We start from the raw sequence: 18,182 nt of genomic DNA on the forward strand, positions 1-18,182 counted from the left end.
ACTGATTTCTAACCCATCGACCAAACCTTTTCATTGAATTTAGATAACACCAACAAAGTCAATTGTGTATATAGGTATATAAATCAGGACATTGCAAAGTGTGGATCTGTATGTTCTGACTAATGTCTACACACAGATTATGTACACAGTACGTGCTAAACTCATGGAATGCTGTACATATTTTCATAGTCCCTTTAATAGCTTGTAATAGTTATTTCCCAATTAGTTGCATCCTTTTTCTGGTTTTGAGAAAATCAGGTTCTCAAGAATGTACTGAGGCGGCGAGCTGGCAGAAACATTAGCACACCAGGTGAAATGCTTAGCGGTATTTCATCTACCGTTACATTCTGAGTTCAAATTCCGCCGAGGTCGACTTTGCCTTTCATCCTTTTGGGGTCGATAAATTAAGTACCAGTTATGCACTGGGGTCAATGTAATCGACTTAATCCCTTTGTCTGTCCTAGTTTGTCCCCTCTGTGTTTAGCTCCCTGTGGGCAATAAAGAAATAAGTATGTACTGAGGATATTCAATATCTATCAAAGTTCTGCATATACTAGAGTTATCCAATAATAAAAACTATTATAATGGTATATGTCTGACTGTCTGTCCATCCGTCCACCTGCCAGTCTGTCTGTCTATCTATCTATCTATCTATCTATACACACACACACATACACACTAAAACACACACACAAATAAAATCCAAATAAGAAGATGTAGAAAAGCTTAGCGCATTTTTAACGACCAGTTACAATTGCTTCACTACACTCTGTTTTTAACATTATTGCATGCAAAACTTCCAGATGGAATGTTACAATGTATTTGTGGTTTTATACATCATCAGACTTGCATACAGTCATTATATGACTGTCAAGCATTATACGTTGTTAGACCTACATATAATACTACATATTGCTAGACCTACATATAATACTACATATCAGTATTGAACCAGGATATTTTACATCAATGGAATACAAAACAAATACACACACACAGCTACTAAGCAACACTGTCACACAAACATACATAGTTTGTTAAACTAGGCATTGAAGATAGGTTGGAGGCTCTGGGGGAAAAAAAAACACCCTTGAAGACCACAAAAGTGAACTCTACCTCTGCCTCCAAGAAACATCTGATCAACCCTACAAAGTCAGAGGGTAACTTCACAATCAAACAGCTCCTTACGAATAACAGAAGACCCACTGGCTTTGTGCTTTTGTGCAATGCCAATGAGGTTGCCAAATGGTTTAAAAGTAATAGCATCAGAATTAGGACAGGGTTTACCCAATTTGATACATTGGACTTTTATCTGTTGACATTAAGGAATTTGCTAAATAATGTGCTAAACGTTTGAAGGGCCTATAATGAGAGAAAAGACAGGAGCATAGGCATCATCATGCATGCTAGAAAAACTTGCTCTTCAACAACAGGTTGACCTTGGTATTGCAAACTGACCCCAGGACTCCTTTGATGTTGCAGTGGAGACTTTTGACAGTACTATGTATGTGACCATATTGGTATTTTTATTCTGGGTTCACAAAATAAGCAATTCTCCTCAGCTAGTTTTGGTCTATACAGAAATGATACTTTAGTAATATTAATAGGGGTGAATGGTCAAACTCAATATGCTTAAGTAAGACCTAACCAATACCCTGAATCCTTGAACTCATGATCACAATAGAAACCAACTTGAAGGTGGTTGATTTCCTTAATGTTAATTTCCTTAAAAACCCTTTGGGAAACCAAATGAAAGACTAGCATATGTTAATACAGCTTCCTGTTTTCCAGCCATAGTGTTAAGGAACCTGATTAAGAGGTCCAGCAGAAAAATCTTCAACCTGTTTTTCAGTAAAGAAATTTTTGACATCACAGCTCCATATTATGAGGCCCTGGCAACTAGCAAATTTAAGGATAAGATTAACTACACAACCAACCCTAACCCCACCAAGAGAAAACTCCACCAGAAAATTTTGTGGTTCACACTCCACTTCTTCCTGAAGGTAAAAACTTGTGTAGATAAGATCCTTCTTTGTTTAATTAGTAAACACTTTCTTTAAACACATAGATAAAGAGACACATCTAAACAGGCATAACTTAAGAGTCTCTCTCAGTTGTGCACCTAGTATTAAAAAAATCTTAGTAAGTAGGCCCATACTTGAGACAGAGGTAGGATGTTAAGCCAGAGGCAACACAGCATGTCTACAGAACACCAATGCGACACAGAAACCATTGTATATTAGGCACAAGTGATATCAAGGATTCCAACAGGCATATGGATGTGTGGAAATATGCGGGCATGACAGACAGTCCATTCAGAATTAGATTTAACATCCACAAATCTTCTTTCACAAACCAGATGTGAGGTTTTGTAGCCCTCGCTAGGCATATATGGTCATTGAATGTAAGTGCCATAGATTACAGCATCAAGTGGAGATTACCAGAAAAGTGTAAGGCTTATTTCAATAATGACAGTAGACTCTGCTTGACAAGAAAATAATCATGCTAAAGAATTCTCATCCCCTGGATACCTACCTAAAGTGTAAAAGCAAAATTTTCCAAGCCCTTATGATTAGAGATATTTGTTTGGATACTGGTAGACATATATCATGAACATAAATTTCAGATTTGCCACCATCAGCACCTCCCATCATCAGTCTGAGGATTCAGTACAATACTTATGTACTCAACTTATGACATACAAGGACACTCATACACCTAAACATAGAGGCTTATATATGATTTTAAGATTGACTAATCTCTCCCCTTCATCTGCACTTCTGACCTCCACACATATTAAAACCATCCTACCCACACCTCAGATCACAACCCCACTCAACAGGCATTTATCTCATACACAGTGATGGTACAGGCTGATCCTTAATCAAGGGACATAACTCTTACAAAAAAGTTTCCTCTGAGCTTCTCCCAGAAGACACACATGCACACACGCATGCATGCACACACACAGACACATGCACACTCACATGCACACACACAAACATATAAATGGTATGTGTTTGTGTGCATGCATATGTGTATGCATGATAAGTGTCTTTTTTATTTCTTTTATCTTGTACTTTATTCTATTTTGATAAAAGGTTTACATGAAATGACACCACACTTCTTTTCCTTTTTACATTTTTTTGCTCTTTTGCTGATTAGTCCTTGCACACAACTTGTAATTTTTTTTATCTATGTGTGTGGGTGCATGAGATTACATTTTCTCTATTAGTTTTCGAAAAATTTGCCCACCCATTGTAACTTCTCACATTGTCAATCTGTCTTTCATTGCCCTTGTTCAATTTGTGCTATTTCACCTGTATACAAATATGTTCCAAAGATTTAAATAGAAACACAACAAATGGAAAATTCACACATAGGACAATGCTAATTCTTCGAATAGGCTTGGTGATGCAAATAGGAAAAATAGACCTCAAAACATGAGTATAGCACTTACCAAACTTTGATAAGTGCCAATGCACAGAAATTTTGGTTCATGAGTTACTCTGTTGCTTCTGCTAAATACTGATATATGTATATAGATGAAATGAAATGAAATGAAATAAAGATGTGGGCATAGATGTATGGTAAGAAGTTTGTTTCCCAATCACATAGTTTTGGGTTCAGTTCCACCATGTGACACATTGGGCAGGTGTTTTCTACTATAGCTTTGGGCCAACCAAAGCCTTCTAAGTGGATTTGGTAGACAAAAATGGAAAGAATGTGTGTGCATGCATGTGTGCATGTGTGTCTTTGTCTCCAACCACCACTTGACAATTGGTGTTTGTTTATATCCCCGTAACTTAGCAGTTCAGCAAAAAAAGAGTCCAATAGAATAAGTAGCAAACTTTAAAAGATAAGTACTAGGGTTGATTTGTTCAACTAAAGTCCCCTTCAAGATGGTGCCCCAGTATGACCACAGTCTAGTGAATGAAACAAGTAAAAGATAAAAGATTTTGTAGATTAAATGCTTAAGAAGAAAAACAAACCAGTTATGGTACTTTTATATTTATATTGTGGATATACAAGATTTCTGGATGCTATTATAAGACGTACACAAGTCTATAAGAGCATGTGCATTTAAGTAATTATATGTTTTGTGTGTCATACAGAGGAATAAAAATAAAATGTGTGATTAATGACATTAAAAAGATGTTTTATAGGTATAGTTAACACAATATATTTATTATAGCATTCGAGGAGGGATTAAACTATTGTACATCCACCCACAGTCATTCAGTCACACCACCACCACACACACCACCTTCCCATTCCACATGCACACCCACTCACTACTACCACCACCAACTCCCACACTTACACAATAATTTATTAAGCTGACAAGGAAACTTCAAAGTGGTTGACTGACCTGCTAGAGGAAGCAGTCAAATTTCCTTTAATCCTTTAGCATTTAAACCAGTCAAACCCAGCCCAAATAGTCAACCTGTTTTATGTTCAAACTGGCCAGATCCAGTCTCTCACATCTATTCTACAACGTCATTCTAAAAACAAACAAACACATCATCAAAATCTTTAGGCTACAAAATGACACTCCACTGGTTCCGATGACAAAGGTTTCAGTTAATCTGATCAACGGAACATCCTGCTCATACACAGACACATATACTCTTAATGCAGTTCTCAGTGGAGTTCAGTGTGACACAAAGTGTGACAAGGCTGGCTCTTGAAATACAAGTACTACTCATTTTTGCCAGTTGAGTGGACTGGAGCAACATGAAATAAAGTGTCCCGCTCAAAGATACAAGTCACCAGGAATTGAACTCATGACCACAAGCCAAATAGCCTAACCACTAAGCCACATGCCTTCACTGGCTACAAAATAATACATGATTAATTCAAAACAAAGTGAATAAACAAGCACTATATTTTACAGAGCAACCTGAACGCTAAAAGGTTAAATCACACCATAACATTTTAAGTAAGGAAAGGGTACATGAGACAATGTTGTTCTACATAACCATAAAAAAAACAGGGTGATCACAATGGGAATGTCTTTGGTAATAGGTTAGCAGCCTATGAAGATTGACTTGGGACTAAATAACACTAACATATAATTTGACTTGCTACAAATAACAGCTAAGTCTCTGAAATCGTGTCTTATTCTCTTGAACAAATGGGGGATGCAAGATAACATGGCCTTGCATTCCTCACACATAGGGAAAAGATAGGATGGCCACTATTGGAATACTGTGACCATCCCATTATAGGTGTACTTAATCAGGGTTGACCTGGAGTTAAATAACAAAATATAAAACAGCCCTCTTCCACTATAACCAATGAAGATCTGCTTGTATTAATGTTGTAAATTTATGGCAGAGGTTTAGAAGAAATAATGTGTCTTAAACAAAAGCAAACAATTTAAATGTTGTAAAGTCCTTTTAAGATTATTGTTTATAAAATAAATAATTACGGAGATGCACTTGCATAGCAAGTGACCAGATCTGAGATCGTGTGCTGGAACGAAAACAATTGCAGCATGGAAGGTGTTTATAAGCCATTTAAGAAACACACAAAAACCGTTAAATTCACTTCGACATTTAAATTTAATTTGTCAAAATATTTTCATTGCTTTGAGACCGCGACCTGTTCACTGACAAAATTCCGTGCTGCATCTCAATAAATAAATAATGTAATCATCTCAAAATAAATAATGTAATCATAAAAAAAAAAAATTGACTTCAGGGTACAAAATATTTAAGTTATTCACAAATTGTGAACAATTTGACTGCTACTTTTGTGCTGAAATGAATTAACACAAAATGATAAACTAGTGATTCTCAATCATATTTTGCCTATGGACCCTGAATAAAAACTGAGTAGCAGCAGCAGCAGCAGCAGCAGCAGTAGTAGTAGTAGTAGTAGTAGTAGCTCTCTCTTGGGCCCAAGGACGTATCAGGCAGGTTACTTGATTTCCTTGGTGTACCAAGAACACAACATTTCCCTTGAATGTAAAATGGTTCAGGATAAGGACATTAAGGACAAAAGCCACACCACCGCTGCTGCCAGCACCACTGCCGCCAGCACCACTGCTGCCACAACCACCACCACCACCGCCACCAAAAAATGTCAAACTCAGCAGCAGAAAATGGCAGTTTTATCTTTATTGTGTATCAAAATGCTAGTAGAATGTGATATATAGCCTATGTACACCATGCTACCAACTTGGCAAAACTGTGATAAGATGATGATGACATTGATGACATCGATGAGGAGGAGGACAAAGAAGATGAGGAGAAGGAAGACAATTATATCTGTTTGGTAATAGAGGCCCAGTGAAAATATAAAAGTTAACTGATTGATGCAATTTATTGAATTCTAAAAACCGCTTTACAGATTAATCTAAATAAAAATGGATAGGAAAGTGCATAAAATTGGAGATGAGGGATTGGTAGAATATTGATTGTAAAGTAAAGCATATTTTTGTATGGTTTGGCTAGAATTTTGAATTTTAAAAGTTATCATCATGAAAGAACACAGACTAAATATTTATGAAGGAATATCTATTGGTTAATTGAATAGTTTTGTCTGGAGTCGGCATGTAAAAAGCACCATTTGAGCGTGATCGTTTCCAGCGTTGCCTTACTGGCACGTGAAAAAACATTCGATCAAGGTCGTTGCCAGTGCCGCTAGACTGGCTCCTGTGCAGGTGGCACGTAAAAAACACCATTTTGAGCATGGGCATTGCCAGTACTACCTGACTGGCTCTTGTGCCAGTGGTATGTAAAAGCACCTACTACACTCTCGGAAAGCGGATGTTAAACAATGATGATGATGATGAAGAGAGAGATAGAGAGATGGGAATGAGTTATATGTAAAACAATGGTAAATTATCAAGGGGATACTACAATGATGGAGGTGCAGGGTATTTAGAAGAATCACATCTTTCTAAGTAAGGAAATATTTAAACAGGCATTGATATGTGGTTCTAAGTTTGCTTCCCAACCACATGGTTCCGGGTTCAGTCCCACTGCATGGCACCTTGGGCAAGTGTCTTCTACTATAGCCTTAGACCAACCAAAGTCTTGTGAGTGGATTTGGTAGATAGAAACTGAAAGAAGCCCATCATATACATACATATATTCATACATACATTTGTGTGTGCGTGTGTATCCACTTTCACCACCTGACAACCAATGTTGTTGTGTTAATGTCCCTGTAACTTAGCAGTTTGGTAAAAGAGATTGATTGAATAAGTACCAGATTTAAAAACAAAAAAAAACATGAAGGAGGCGATTCATTTGACTAAAATTTCTTTAAGGTGGTGCCCCAGCATGGCTGCAGTCTAATAACTGAAGCAAGTATAAAAAAAATTTTTAAAAAACATACTTATATAGGTAGGAGTGGCTGTGTGGTAAGTAGCTTGCTTACAAACCACATGGTTCCGGGTTCAGTCCCACTGCGTGGCACCTTGGGCAAGTGTCTTCTACTATAGCCTCGGGCCAAACAAAGCCTTGTGAGTGGATTTGGTAGACAGAAACTGAAAGAACCCCTTCGTATGTATGTATATATATATACATATGTATGTGTGTGTGTGTGTTTGTGCATATGCTTGTGTGTCTGTGTTTGTTTCCCCAACATCGCTTGACAACCGATGCTGGTGTGTTTACGCCCCTGTAACTTAGCAGTTCAGCAAAAGAGACAGATAGAATAAGTACTAGGCTTACAAAGAATAAGTCCTGGGGTCGATTTGCTTGACTAAAGGCGGTGTTCCAGCATGGTCACAGTCAAATGACTGAAACAAGTAAAAGAGAGTAAAAGAGAGTATATTTTAAACACATTTTCAAAACAGAAATTTTGTTTTGGTTAGAATATGGGCAGGACATAGTGTTATCAGTGAGCAGGAACATAACTGATGAAGTGCCAAGATCCAGTATAATTTCATTATGCAAGTCCTCACTCTTCTTTCATAATTTACTTAAAAATTAAACATAGGAAGCACCAGTTCACACATATGTAAAAGTGTAAAAGGAGACACATGCTGGATGGAATAATAGAGGAAAATGTGGATAATAAACCACTGGTTTTTTTTTACAGAACTTGGAGAAGGGCGTTTGTAAAATGTCACTTGGTGAAAGGAGGTGTTGAACTAAAAAGTTTAAGGACCCCTGCATTACACTAATCTATAATGAAAAGTCTTTTGGACTGGAATTGGATGATGATGATGATGATGATGATGGTGATGATGAGTCAAGAGTACTAGTTGTGACCATCCTGGCATTTTAAACATATTTTATCCCAGATTATATTGTCCGATATATCCTTCCTACTTTTAAGAAGTAGAGTTTGATTGGAGAAAGATGGCTGTGATGCTCTTCATCATCAACTCTTCACTTATCTGCTATCACCCTCAATGCCCTCACATATCTACCACAGCCACTGTCCCCATGCCTCTCCTACATTTCTTTCCATCATTTGCCATAATCACCTCTAGCCTTACCACTCACCCAGTCCAAACCTCTGTATCACCTCACCTATTCTTAACACCCCCAATATCTCCAGATGTCCTGACACATCTCCATCACCATCTCTCACACTATCACTCTCTTTCTCTCTAACCCACTTGTCTTTGATTTCCAACTGGAGTATCCATGTATCTACTCTGCAGCAAGACACATCTGTCCCTTCTATACCTTAAATCTTTCAAGTGGCACAAAGTCACACCCCCTGAATACTACTCTCCCCTTCCACTTGAGGGTGTTTGCCTTGCAAGGTATTTGGTGACCCTATTGAAAGGCGTTGAGCTGGCAGAATCGTTAGCATGCCGGGCGAAATGCTTAGCGGTATTTCGTCTGTCGTTACGTTCTGAGTTCAAATTCCGCTGAGGTCAATTTTGCCTTTCAACCTTTCGGGGTCGATAAATTAAGTACCAGTTTCACACTGGGGTCAATGTAATCGACTTAATCCATTTGTGTGTCCTTATTTGTCCCCTCTATGTTTAGCCCCTTGTGGGTAGTAAAGAAATATATTGGTGCTGACATCATGCAAAAATATTGGTGCTGGTTCCACATAAAAAGCACTGGTGCTGGTGCCATGTAAAAAGCATCCAGAACACTTTGTAAAGTGGTTGATGTTAAGAAGGGCATCCAGCTGTAGAAATCATGCCAAAACAGACAATATAACTTAGTGTGGCTCCTGACCTTGCCAGTTCCTGTCAAAACGTCCAACACATGCCAGTATGGAAAGTGGATGTTAAGTGATGACGATGATGATGATGATATAAAAGTTTTCAAGAAAATTTCTGTATAAATATGTTATTGATATTCTTGCTGTTGTTGCTTAGCTCCAAGTGAACCTTGATTAAGAGGACATATAATTAAAGGCATTCCTTCCATGACAATCCCGCAATATTTAATGTACAATATTTAATGTGTCCTATCAGAACATTATTTACTAATGTGTCCTATCAGAACATTATTTACATTTCAAATATCCACAGTTGTTGAGGAATATGTAATGAGAGATAGAGTAAAAAGATTTGCTTAACCATTTTAGTGCCAGTCTGTCAAAGATTATATAATAACCTTAATATCTGTCCCAAACATTGGCTTGATATACCAATTAATGATAAAAAAAAAGTTAAGTATTTTAGTCAATTCCTCTAAGTTTTGGATAATTTTCAAGAATTAGTAAATGACAGATTTCACAGTTGAGATAATATATTTAAATTAAATGTTAATATATTTAAATTAAATGCTAATAGTTTTAGATAATTTCTAACTTAATTATTTTGGTATTTTTGTACGATACTTCATAATTTTCATCACCACCACCACCACCGTCGTCGTAGTCGTCGTCATCGTCGTCATCGTCATCATCATCATCACCAGTAGCATCATCATTACTATCATTATCAATATCCTTTTATGTTTGCTTTTCCTTGCTGGCATGGGAATATAGCATCAGATGATTTATCACAGATCAAGTTTTTTTTTTTTCATAGGGCCCTCCTAGTTAGTTCAGGGACCACATCTTGCTCATATTTTAAATTTTTGGAATGTTTTCCCTTGTTAGCACATCATCAGCACATTAGCAGTTCCCTTGACCCTGACAACACTAAAGAGCCCTCTTTACAGTTTCCATTCATTTACTACTGTCAGAGGGTGGTCTTGTTCTCAGAAAATAAAAAAAAAAGAATTATGAAACAGTAACCAGAATGAGAGCATGGTAGAAAGAATAAACTAAGAGATAAAGTGACACACAGCTATATGATGGTTGTTGGTAAGGAGATTAAACAGAGTAGCATCAGTAGAGGGGAAAGTGATCAGAGAGAGACTGGATGATAGAAGAGAGAGGATGATAAAAGAGAGTGAGAGAGAGAAAGAGAATTAGTGATGGATGTTAACAATGAGTGATAGAGGAGAGTGTAACATGAGAGACTGATCAAAATGGGTGTTGATAAGAGAATAAGAGTGACATAAGTCAATAATGAGTGATAAGGAAGGGAATAATGGAGACAGAGACTGACAATGTACATACACATGCACAATGGACTTCTGCACATTACTAGTTATAAGGCAGTGGTCAACCCAAAGATATACAGTAGAAAACAAATACTTTCACAAGGTACTGTAAAGTAAAACTGAACCCAGAAGCATGTGGCTGCAATGCAAATGTTTTAATACAAGCTATCAAATCAGAAATCTTAGCTTTGAAAAGAAAGCTCAAGATTTTACAAAGATATGACAACTATTTTCAAAAACAAAACGACTATAGTATCAGCTTGTATAAAATTCAAAAAACATGTCTTTTTCAACATCATTACTCTTTACTCTCTCTTTTACTCTCTTACTTGTTTCAGTCATTTGACTGCGGCCATGCTGGAGCACCGCCTTTAGTCAAGCAAATCGACACCAGGACTTATTCTTTGAAAGCCTAGTACTTATTCTATCGGTTTCTTTTTGCCGAACCGCTAAGTTACGGGGACATAATACCAGCATCAGTTGTCAAGCGATGTTGGGGGGACAAACACAGACACACAAACACACACATACATATATATACATACATATACATATATACAACGGGCTTCTTTCAGTTTCTGTCTACCAAATCCACTCACAAGGCTTTGGTCGGCCCGAGGCTATAGCAGAAGACACTTGCCCAAGGTGCCATGCAGTGGGACTAAACCCGGAACCATGTGGTTGGTAAGCAAGCTACTTACCACACAGCCACTCCTGCGCCTAGAAATTATTTAGAAACACTGTAGTTGAACTTCATTTTTCTTCCATATGAGAAACAATTACAAGTTAATACAACCTATGAGCTTCTATAAGATTACTCAACCTGCTAGAAATAGTAATGAAATCTACTTCAAAACACACTCTACCATCTTATAAAACAAAACAAAAAAAAAACCAGAAAAATTGTACAATATAGTCCAAGAAATGCAAGGAAACAGGACTGTTACAACAGGAAAGCGTTTGATTATGGGTTGTTCAATCAGAACTGACATCAAACTAAGCAAATACACTAGAAACCACTAATTTTTTAGACCTTTATACCACTGATACCAGCAATTCTTTTTCATTGGCAGTAGCAGTGTGTCCTCAGTGTTGAGAATGTTTCTGAAATATCTAAAACCCTGAAGCCTTATTAGTGAGTTTGATGTGTCAGGAGAAAGAAGTTACGAGTTGATCCCCCTTCAAAGCCCCTGTATCTATAGCACAAATATGCTGAAGCAATAGATAGCCAGTCTGAATACAGTCAGTCATTATCTACCTTGACACATGCTCTTATCCAGTTAAGGGTGGATAACATAGCCATTGGTGAGAATTGAATCACCTAAGTGGAATTTGGACTCAGAATGGAAACAGATGGAGCAGATTACACAAGATATTCCATCTGATGTTCAAACAATTTCATCAATCCATTGCTTCTTATCACACTTGGATAAATGGCAAGCGAAGTTGACTTTGGTGGGATCTGAACTCAGACTGCAGGGAGCCAGAACAAATACTACAAAGCACTTTATCCAATGCGCTAATGATTCTGCCAATTCCCTGCCTGTATTATTAAGATGGTTAATGGGTGTCACCAAATCAATGGTTTTAATATTTCAGAGCAAAAGAGAGTAAAATGATGACAACTGATAAATCAATAGATAACATTTCTTATTTATTCTACCATTTTCCCTATCTGAGATGTATTCATACTTAGTACAAAGCCTTTTAGAAAATCCATTTGCATCAAAACAATGGCAGCCAAAGATCAATATTATGATGACCATAAATGCAGAAGTTAAATCAGTAAGTATTATAATATAGTAACTTCAAGTTCAAGATTAGTTTTGGTGGAAATTTTCATCTTGCTTTGCCTTTAAGGTATCATCCCATCTCTGTCTGTACAGCAGGGAGATATACTTGCTGTCCCTTGTACTGCATTTTACTAATAAACCATCCACTAGTGATCAATTTGGTAATGAATATTTCGCACAACATAAACTCATTCATATGAAAGCAGTAATTCCTTTTCTATCATTAATGTTATAAAATATGGTACATTCACATTTCTCAAAATAATCCTTTCTCCCTTTCACAGAGAATGAATGTACCATATTGTATGCTATAACAGACAACCTGGAAAGCAATTTGATCTAACTATTTCAAAAATGTGTGATTCTCAGGACTGAAATGGCATTTAATGAATTAATACACATCAAATAAATAATCAATTATTCAGTTTAATTATAAAAATTATTAGTAAATAACAATTACATCATGGAAAAGTAATTTTAGTCACTAAAAACAAACAATTACTGCTAAATTAATTTTTCTCTGATTTCTTGAGGTGTGAGGAACTATATCAAAAGTTAAATGAAAAGTGAATTTCACATTTTTTTAATATATAAAATGATTAAAATGACTCTTCCATGATGCAATTGCATCAGTTTCAACACATACTCTCAGATCAAGTCACTTGTTAGACAAGTATACAACCCCAACATGATTAATAAATATTTGAATCTACCTGCAACTGGCCAATTTCAGCTGCATTATGTAATGGAGTAGCTCCAGTTTTATCCATGGAAATTGTTGCTCCGCCTGACTGCAAAAGCCATTCAACAACTTTGGCTTGACCACAGCTGGCTGCAAAGTGTAAAGGTGTAGCACCATCAAAATCTCTTTCATTTGAGTCAGCTTTGGCTTCTTCCACCTAAAATGAAAAAGTTGACATTAATGGCTTACTTTCACAAAAGAATTTCTGAAGAGTTGCAAACATAAGAAAAAGTCATTAAAATGTCAGCAGAGCATAATAAAACATATTACAGAAAAGATATGACAATAAAATGATCATATTAGAATATGTAAAATTATAAGCAATATTGTATGTATTCTTATACTGTGTGAATCCCAGATTTTATAATACACCATATGCCTGTGTATCATAAGAAGTAATTAAAAGGATTGGTGTCAGGAAGGACATCCAGCTGTAAACATTACCCCCAAAACTCCCTACCCACCCATGCTAGCATGGAAAAACAGATATAAAAATGATCTGGTACAATGCTACAATTTCATGAGAAAGTGGCATGGGTGACCGGATTAATGAGAAAAGGAGACAAGTGATTAAATTAATTCATTATTTATCAATCAAACACAGATGAAAGCTTATGCCAACTACAGTAGATCTTCAACTCAAAATGTAGATGCAGAGAATTTAGTATTGGTAAATATTTAACAATTATTGCAATATTTTCCACATATACTCCTTCTCAACCATCAATGGTCCTGGTGATTTCATATTCATGACATAGCAAAACTGCATCCCAAAGGTTGACCTTTCTCTTTAGCGGTAGAAAATACTTCATATCTCAACAGCTGCTAACTTTAAGATTCAAGTAAAACCCAAACAAGAATATTACTCCCACATGTGGGACAGTGCTGCTGCTGCTGCACACATGAATATCCTAGATTGCAACCAGAGAAGGGTCACCTGACTGATTTGCATGGTGCCACTCACCAACATACTCCAAATTTTGCCCTACATATAATCCCTCCACACTGCTTTTTATGTCTTGACCACAGAGGTCTCAACTCATCAGAGCTAATTAAATTTGTGGAAGTGGTACAAAATTTCCACTTCTACTCAGGCCCACTTGACTTACTCATTTCACTTCCCTCCTGTTTTCTCACCTATCCTTACACTAATTACTTCATCCAATCTTTCATCCCCCATATTTAAACCTCTGGAATTACTTCCTGTCTATGTTCTACCTGTAGTTAACTTTCACTTGTTCCAGAAAAAAAAACAAAAAAAAAACAAATGCATTGACTATGCCAGTCTGACATATATACAGATTTCTAAAGCAAATTTTGCATTGTAGAAGGGCAAATTCAAGATCTGGTATTTAACCCATAAGTGCATGTTTTGAAAAGCAGACAAAAGAAATAACACAATGTTGTCAAACTGCATTTGGAATTTGAAAAATTACAATATTGATAAGTTTAACATTATCTGGGTTATAACTTCAACACACATATCTTATGCAGTATAAATTACTGTAGCCTCACCTAAAGTAATGCTATAAAATATTTCATCATCATCAAAAGAACAGACACCGTAAATAAGTAATCACAGTTAATCTTTAAATGATGATATAAAAACAAATGCTACTTTATTGAGGAAGCTGTTTGAGCTAAAATTTGTAAACAAGCAAGCAATTGAGAGTCTGCAGATAACCATTCCCTAAACAAGACAAACCAGAAGGAAGAAAAAGAGGAAAACATGTATGTAAATACACACATACAGGGGTTGGAGAAAATAATGGAAACACCTAGCATCATATCATCATAATTTTGAAATATCTGATCAAATTCATCCTATGGTTGCAGAACTGTTTCTGGAGGGAAACACAATCTTTCAGGAATGCACCAATTCATACAGCTAAAGTTGTTACTGAATGGCACGAGGAACATTCTAGTGAAGTTAAACATCTTATCTGGCCACCACAGTCCCCAGATTTCAATATTATTCAACATTTATGGTGCCTTTTAGAAAAACAAGTAAGGAGTCGATATCCTCCACCATCATCACAACAAGAACTGGAGACTGTTTTAGCTGAAGAATGGACAAAAAATTCCTTTGGAAACAATTCAAACTTTGTATGAGTCCATACTTCATAGAATTCAAGCTGTAATTACAACCAAAAGCAGTCCTACCCCATATTAAAATAAATTTGTTTGAAATTTTAAGGTGTTTCCATTATTTTGTCCAACCCCTGCATGTATGTACATACATACATATGTATGTATCAGGTCATCCCATAAGTTCTGTCTGAATTTACCTTTTTTAAAACTGAATGAAATTTAATGGTATTTTAGAATGTCTAATGGAATCTAAAAATTATTTTTAAGCTTTTGTGTACATTTAAACTAATTAAATATTATTTTACAGAATAATAGAATTAAAATTTCTTTGATTAAAACCCCTTCTAACATGGAAGTATCCAAAGAGCATTTAAGGCACATAATGCTTTGAGTACAAAAGAGGAAACTCTGCAGCCAAAGCGGCTTGAAACATACACTCAGTTTACGGAAAAGAATGCATGAATGGAAGAGCTTGCAAAAGATGGTTTGCAATATTCAGAAGTGGAGATTTCAACCTTGAAGATGAAGATCAAACAGGACATCCAGTTGTGTTTGATGATAAGCTCCTTGAGGCATTACTTGAAGAAAATCCAGCATTATCAGTTGAAGAATTGGCAATAAAGCTTAGTTCAAACCATACAACTGCTCAATGTCATCTTCAACAACTTGGAAAGGTTCTTAAAGTTGAAAAATGGGTGCCTCATGAATTGTCCAAAAGCAACTGCAAATCCCGAGTTGACATCTGCTCTTCTCTCCATTCTCGTGAACTCATTTCACCCGTTTTTAGATAGACTTGTGACTGGTGATGAAAAATGGATCTTCTATTGACATGTTAAACATTGTAAACAGTTGCTTGGTAAAAGGGAAAAAGCTCAATCACAACCGAGAAGGGAACTTCATGGAAAAAAAGGTGGTGAGATTGCAAAGGAGTAATTCACTTTGAATTGTTCCCACCTAATGCAACAATCAATGCTCAAGTCTCCTGTCAGCAATTAGAGTGTGTGAACCAAGCTTTGAAGAAAAAATGACCCGCTTTAGTGAATTGAAACGGTGTGATTTTCCATCAGGACAATGCGCAACCCTACACTGCAAAGATCACATCATAGAAGATTGAAGAGCTTGGTTGGGAAAAAATTCCTCAACTACCTTATTCTCCCAACTTTGCTCCTTCAGACTACCATTTGTTTCGTAATTTACAGAATCATTTGGGGGACATAACTTTCACACGCTAGGAGGAGGTTGAAACTGACATTTCAGAGTTCTTCACTTTGAAACCAAAAGAGTTTTACATTGATGGGATTAAAAAGCTTGTAAATAGATGGAAGGAAGTCATAGATAATCAGGGAAAGTACATTGATGATTAAATTTCAATTAAATATAACATTTGATCACTTATTTTCTTTATTCAAAATTTGGGCAGAGCTTATGGGATGATCTGATATATACATACATATATATATACATGTATGCAGACAGGCAGACAGACAAACAGATAGATAGATAGTTAGATATCTTAAATAACATAGCAAACAACACTAATAATGAACATATTGAAAGAGGATATAAAAGAATATAGGAGAATTTGTATGCTTTGTGTGATCCTTTCATGAGGTAATTGTCTCAGTTTCAAAACACAGTGTTGGGCACAAGTCCAAAGAATCTCAGATCAAACAATGCATGGTCTCAGAGAAAGTCAAGTACAACTCTGAAATATATATATATAGGTTCTTTTTCCTTTTGCTTGTTTCAATTATTAGAGTCTGGCCATGCTGGGGCACTGCCTTGAAGAATTTTAGTGGAATGAATTGACCCCACTTATTTTTTTAATCCTGGTACATATTTCATCAGTCTCTTTTGTCGAACTGCCAAATTATAGGTACATAAACACACTAACACTGATTTTCAAGTAGTGGTAGGGGACAGACAGACACACACACACACACATCAAAAAACAATATGTATATGTATTTATATTTCTGTCTGTCCCCTACCACTACTTGAAAATCAGTGTTAGTGTGTTTATGTACCCATAACTTGGCAGTTCGACAAAAGAGACTGATGAAATATATATATATAATAATAATAATATTAGGGAGTATGGCTCCAAACTTACAGGGAAAAATTAGATTTATAGATATATATATATATAAATATATATATATACACATACATACACAAGGGCTTTTACAGCTAGATGCCCTTCCTAACACCAATCACTCAGCAGAGAGGACTGAGAAATTTTTGCGTGGCACAAGCACGAGTGAGGTCAATTTTTGCAAGGTTTTACAGCTGGATGCCCTTCCAAATGCCAACCACTTTACAGTGTGGACTGGGTGCTTATTAAGTGACAAGTGACACCGGCACTGGAAGGGTCACCAAGTAACTTGCAAGACAAAAATCTTTTGAGAAGGGGTGGGGGGGCATTGGAGGAGGTGATCTCATGTCAGATGATGAAAGGTTATAGTGAGACAGAAAGACAGAAACAGGTGTCTTGCTGCAGAGGAGGTACAAGGTTGCACAGAGAGAGAGAGAGAGAGAAAGTGATCAGGAATGAGGACAGAAACAGATGTGCTGCCATAAAGGAGATACGTGGTTACCCAACCTGAAGGAAGAGCCGGAGAAGGAGAGAGAAAGAGAGAGTGGAAGACAGCAGGAGAGAGATGGTGGCAAAGTGCCAGGCATACAAGAGACAGGGATCAGAATATAAATGGGATGGTAGAAGAGAGAGATAGATGGTGGCAAACACCAGGGTTCAAAGATCATAATATAAGTGGCAGGACATTGCCAAAGAAGCATATGTAGAGAGTGGGGAAGGAGAATGTAATGAGTGATAAAAGCCTGGTTATATAGAGGGGACAGGCTACCTGATAGCAATGATAAGGAGAATCAGGGCCATGAGCATAGTGAATGGAGGTGGAAATGTGAGGAAGAGAAGAGATGAGATGTAGAGATGTAGTTTGGCTTTTTTGGGGTAAGGTGTGTGAAAGTTTTCTTACATGTGGGTGGAACACACAGGTTAGGGCTAGTGGATAGTAATGATACAGTGAAACAGGGCCAAGAGAACAGGACTGG

At 36.6% G+C, this 18,182-nt stretch overlaps 1 protein-coding gene across 4 annotated transcripts in view; it reads right to left on the reverse strand.

Moving 5' to 3' along the window:
* LOC115212841 (espin) overlaps nucleotides 1–18,182 on the reverse strand; it is a 251,507-nt gene that overhangs the window by 126,647 nt on the left and 106,678 nt on the right. For all 4 annotated transcript variants that reach the window (XM_029781613.2, XM_029781611.2, XM_029781612.2 and 1 more), the window contains one exon: nucleotides 12,991–13,176. In XM_029781613.2, the coding sequence (XP_029637473.1) occupies nucleotides 12,991–13,176 (186 nt within the window). The remainder of the gene's footprint in view (nucleotides 1–12,990; nucleotides 13,177–18,182) is intronic.

The sequence above is a fragment of the Octopus sinensis genome, linkage group LG6 (genome assembly GCF_006345805.1).
Source record: "Octopus sinensis linkage group LG6, ASM634580v1, whole genome shotgun sequence".
Lineage (NCBI taxonomy): Eukaryota > Metazoa > Mollusca > Cephalopoda > Octopoda > Octopodidae > Octopus > Octopus sinensis.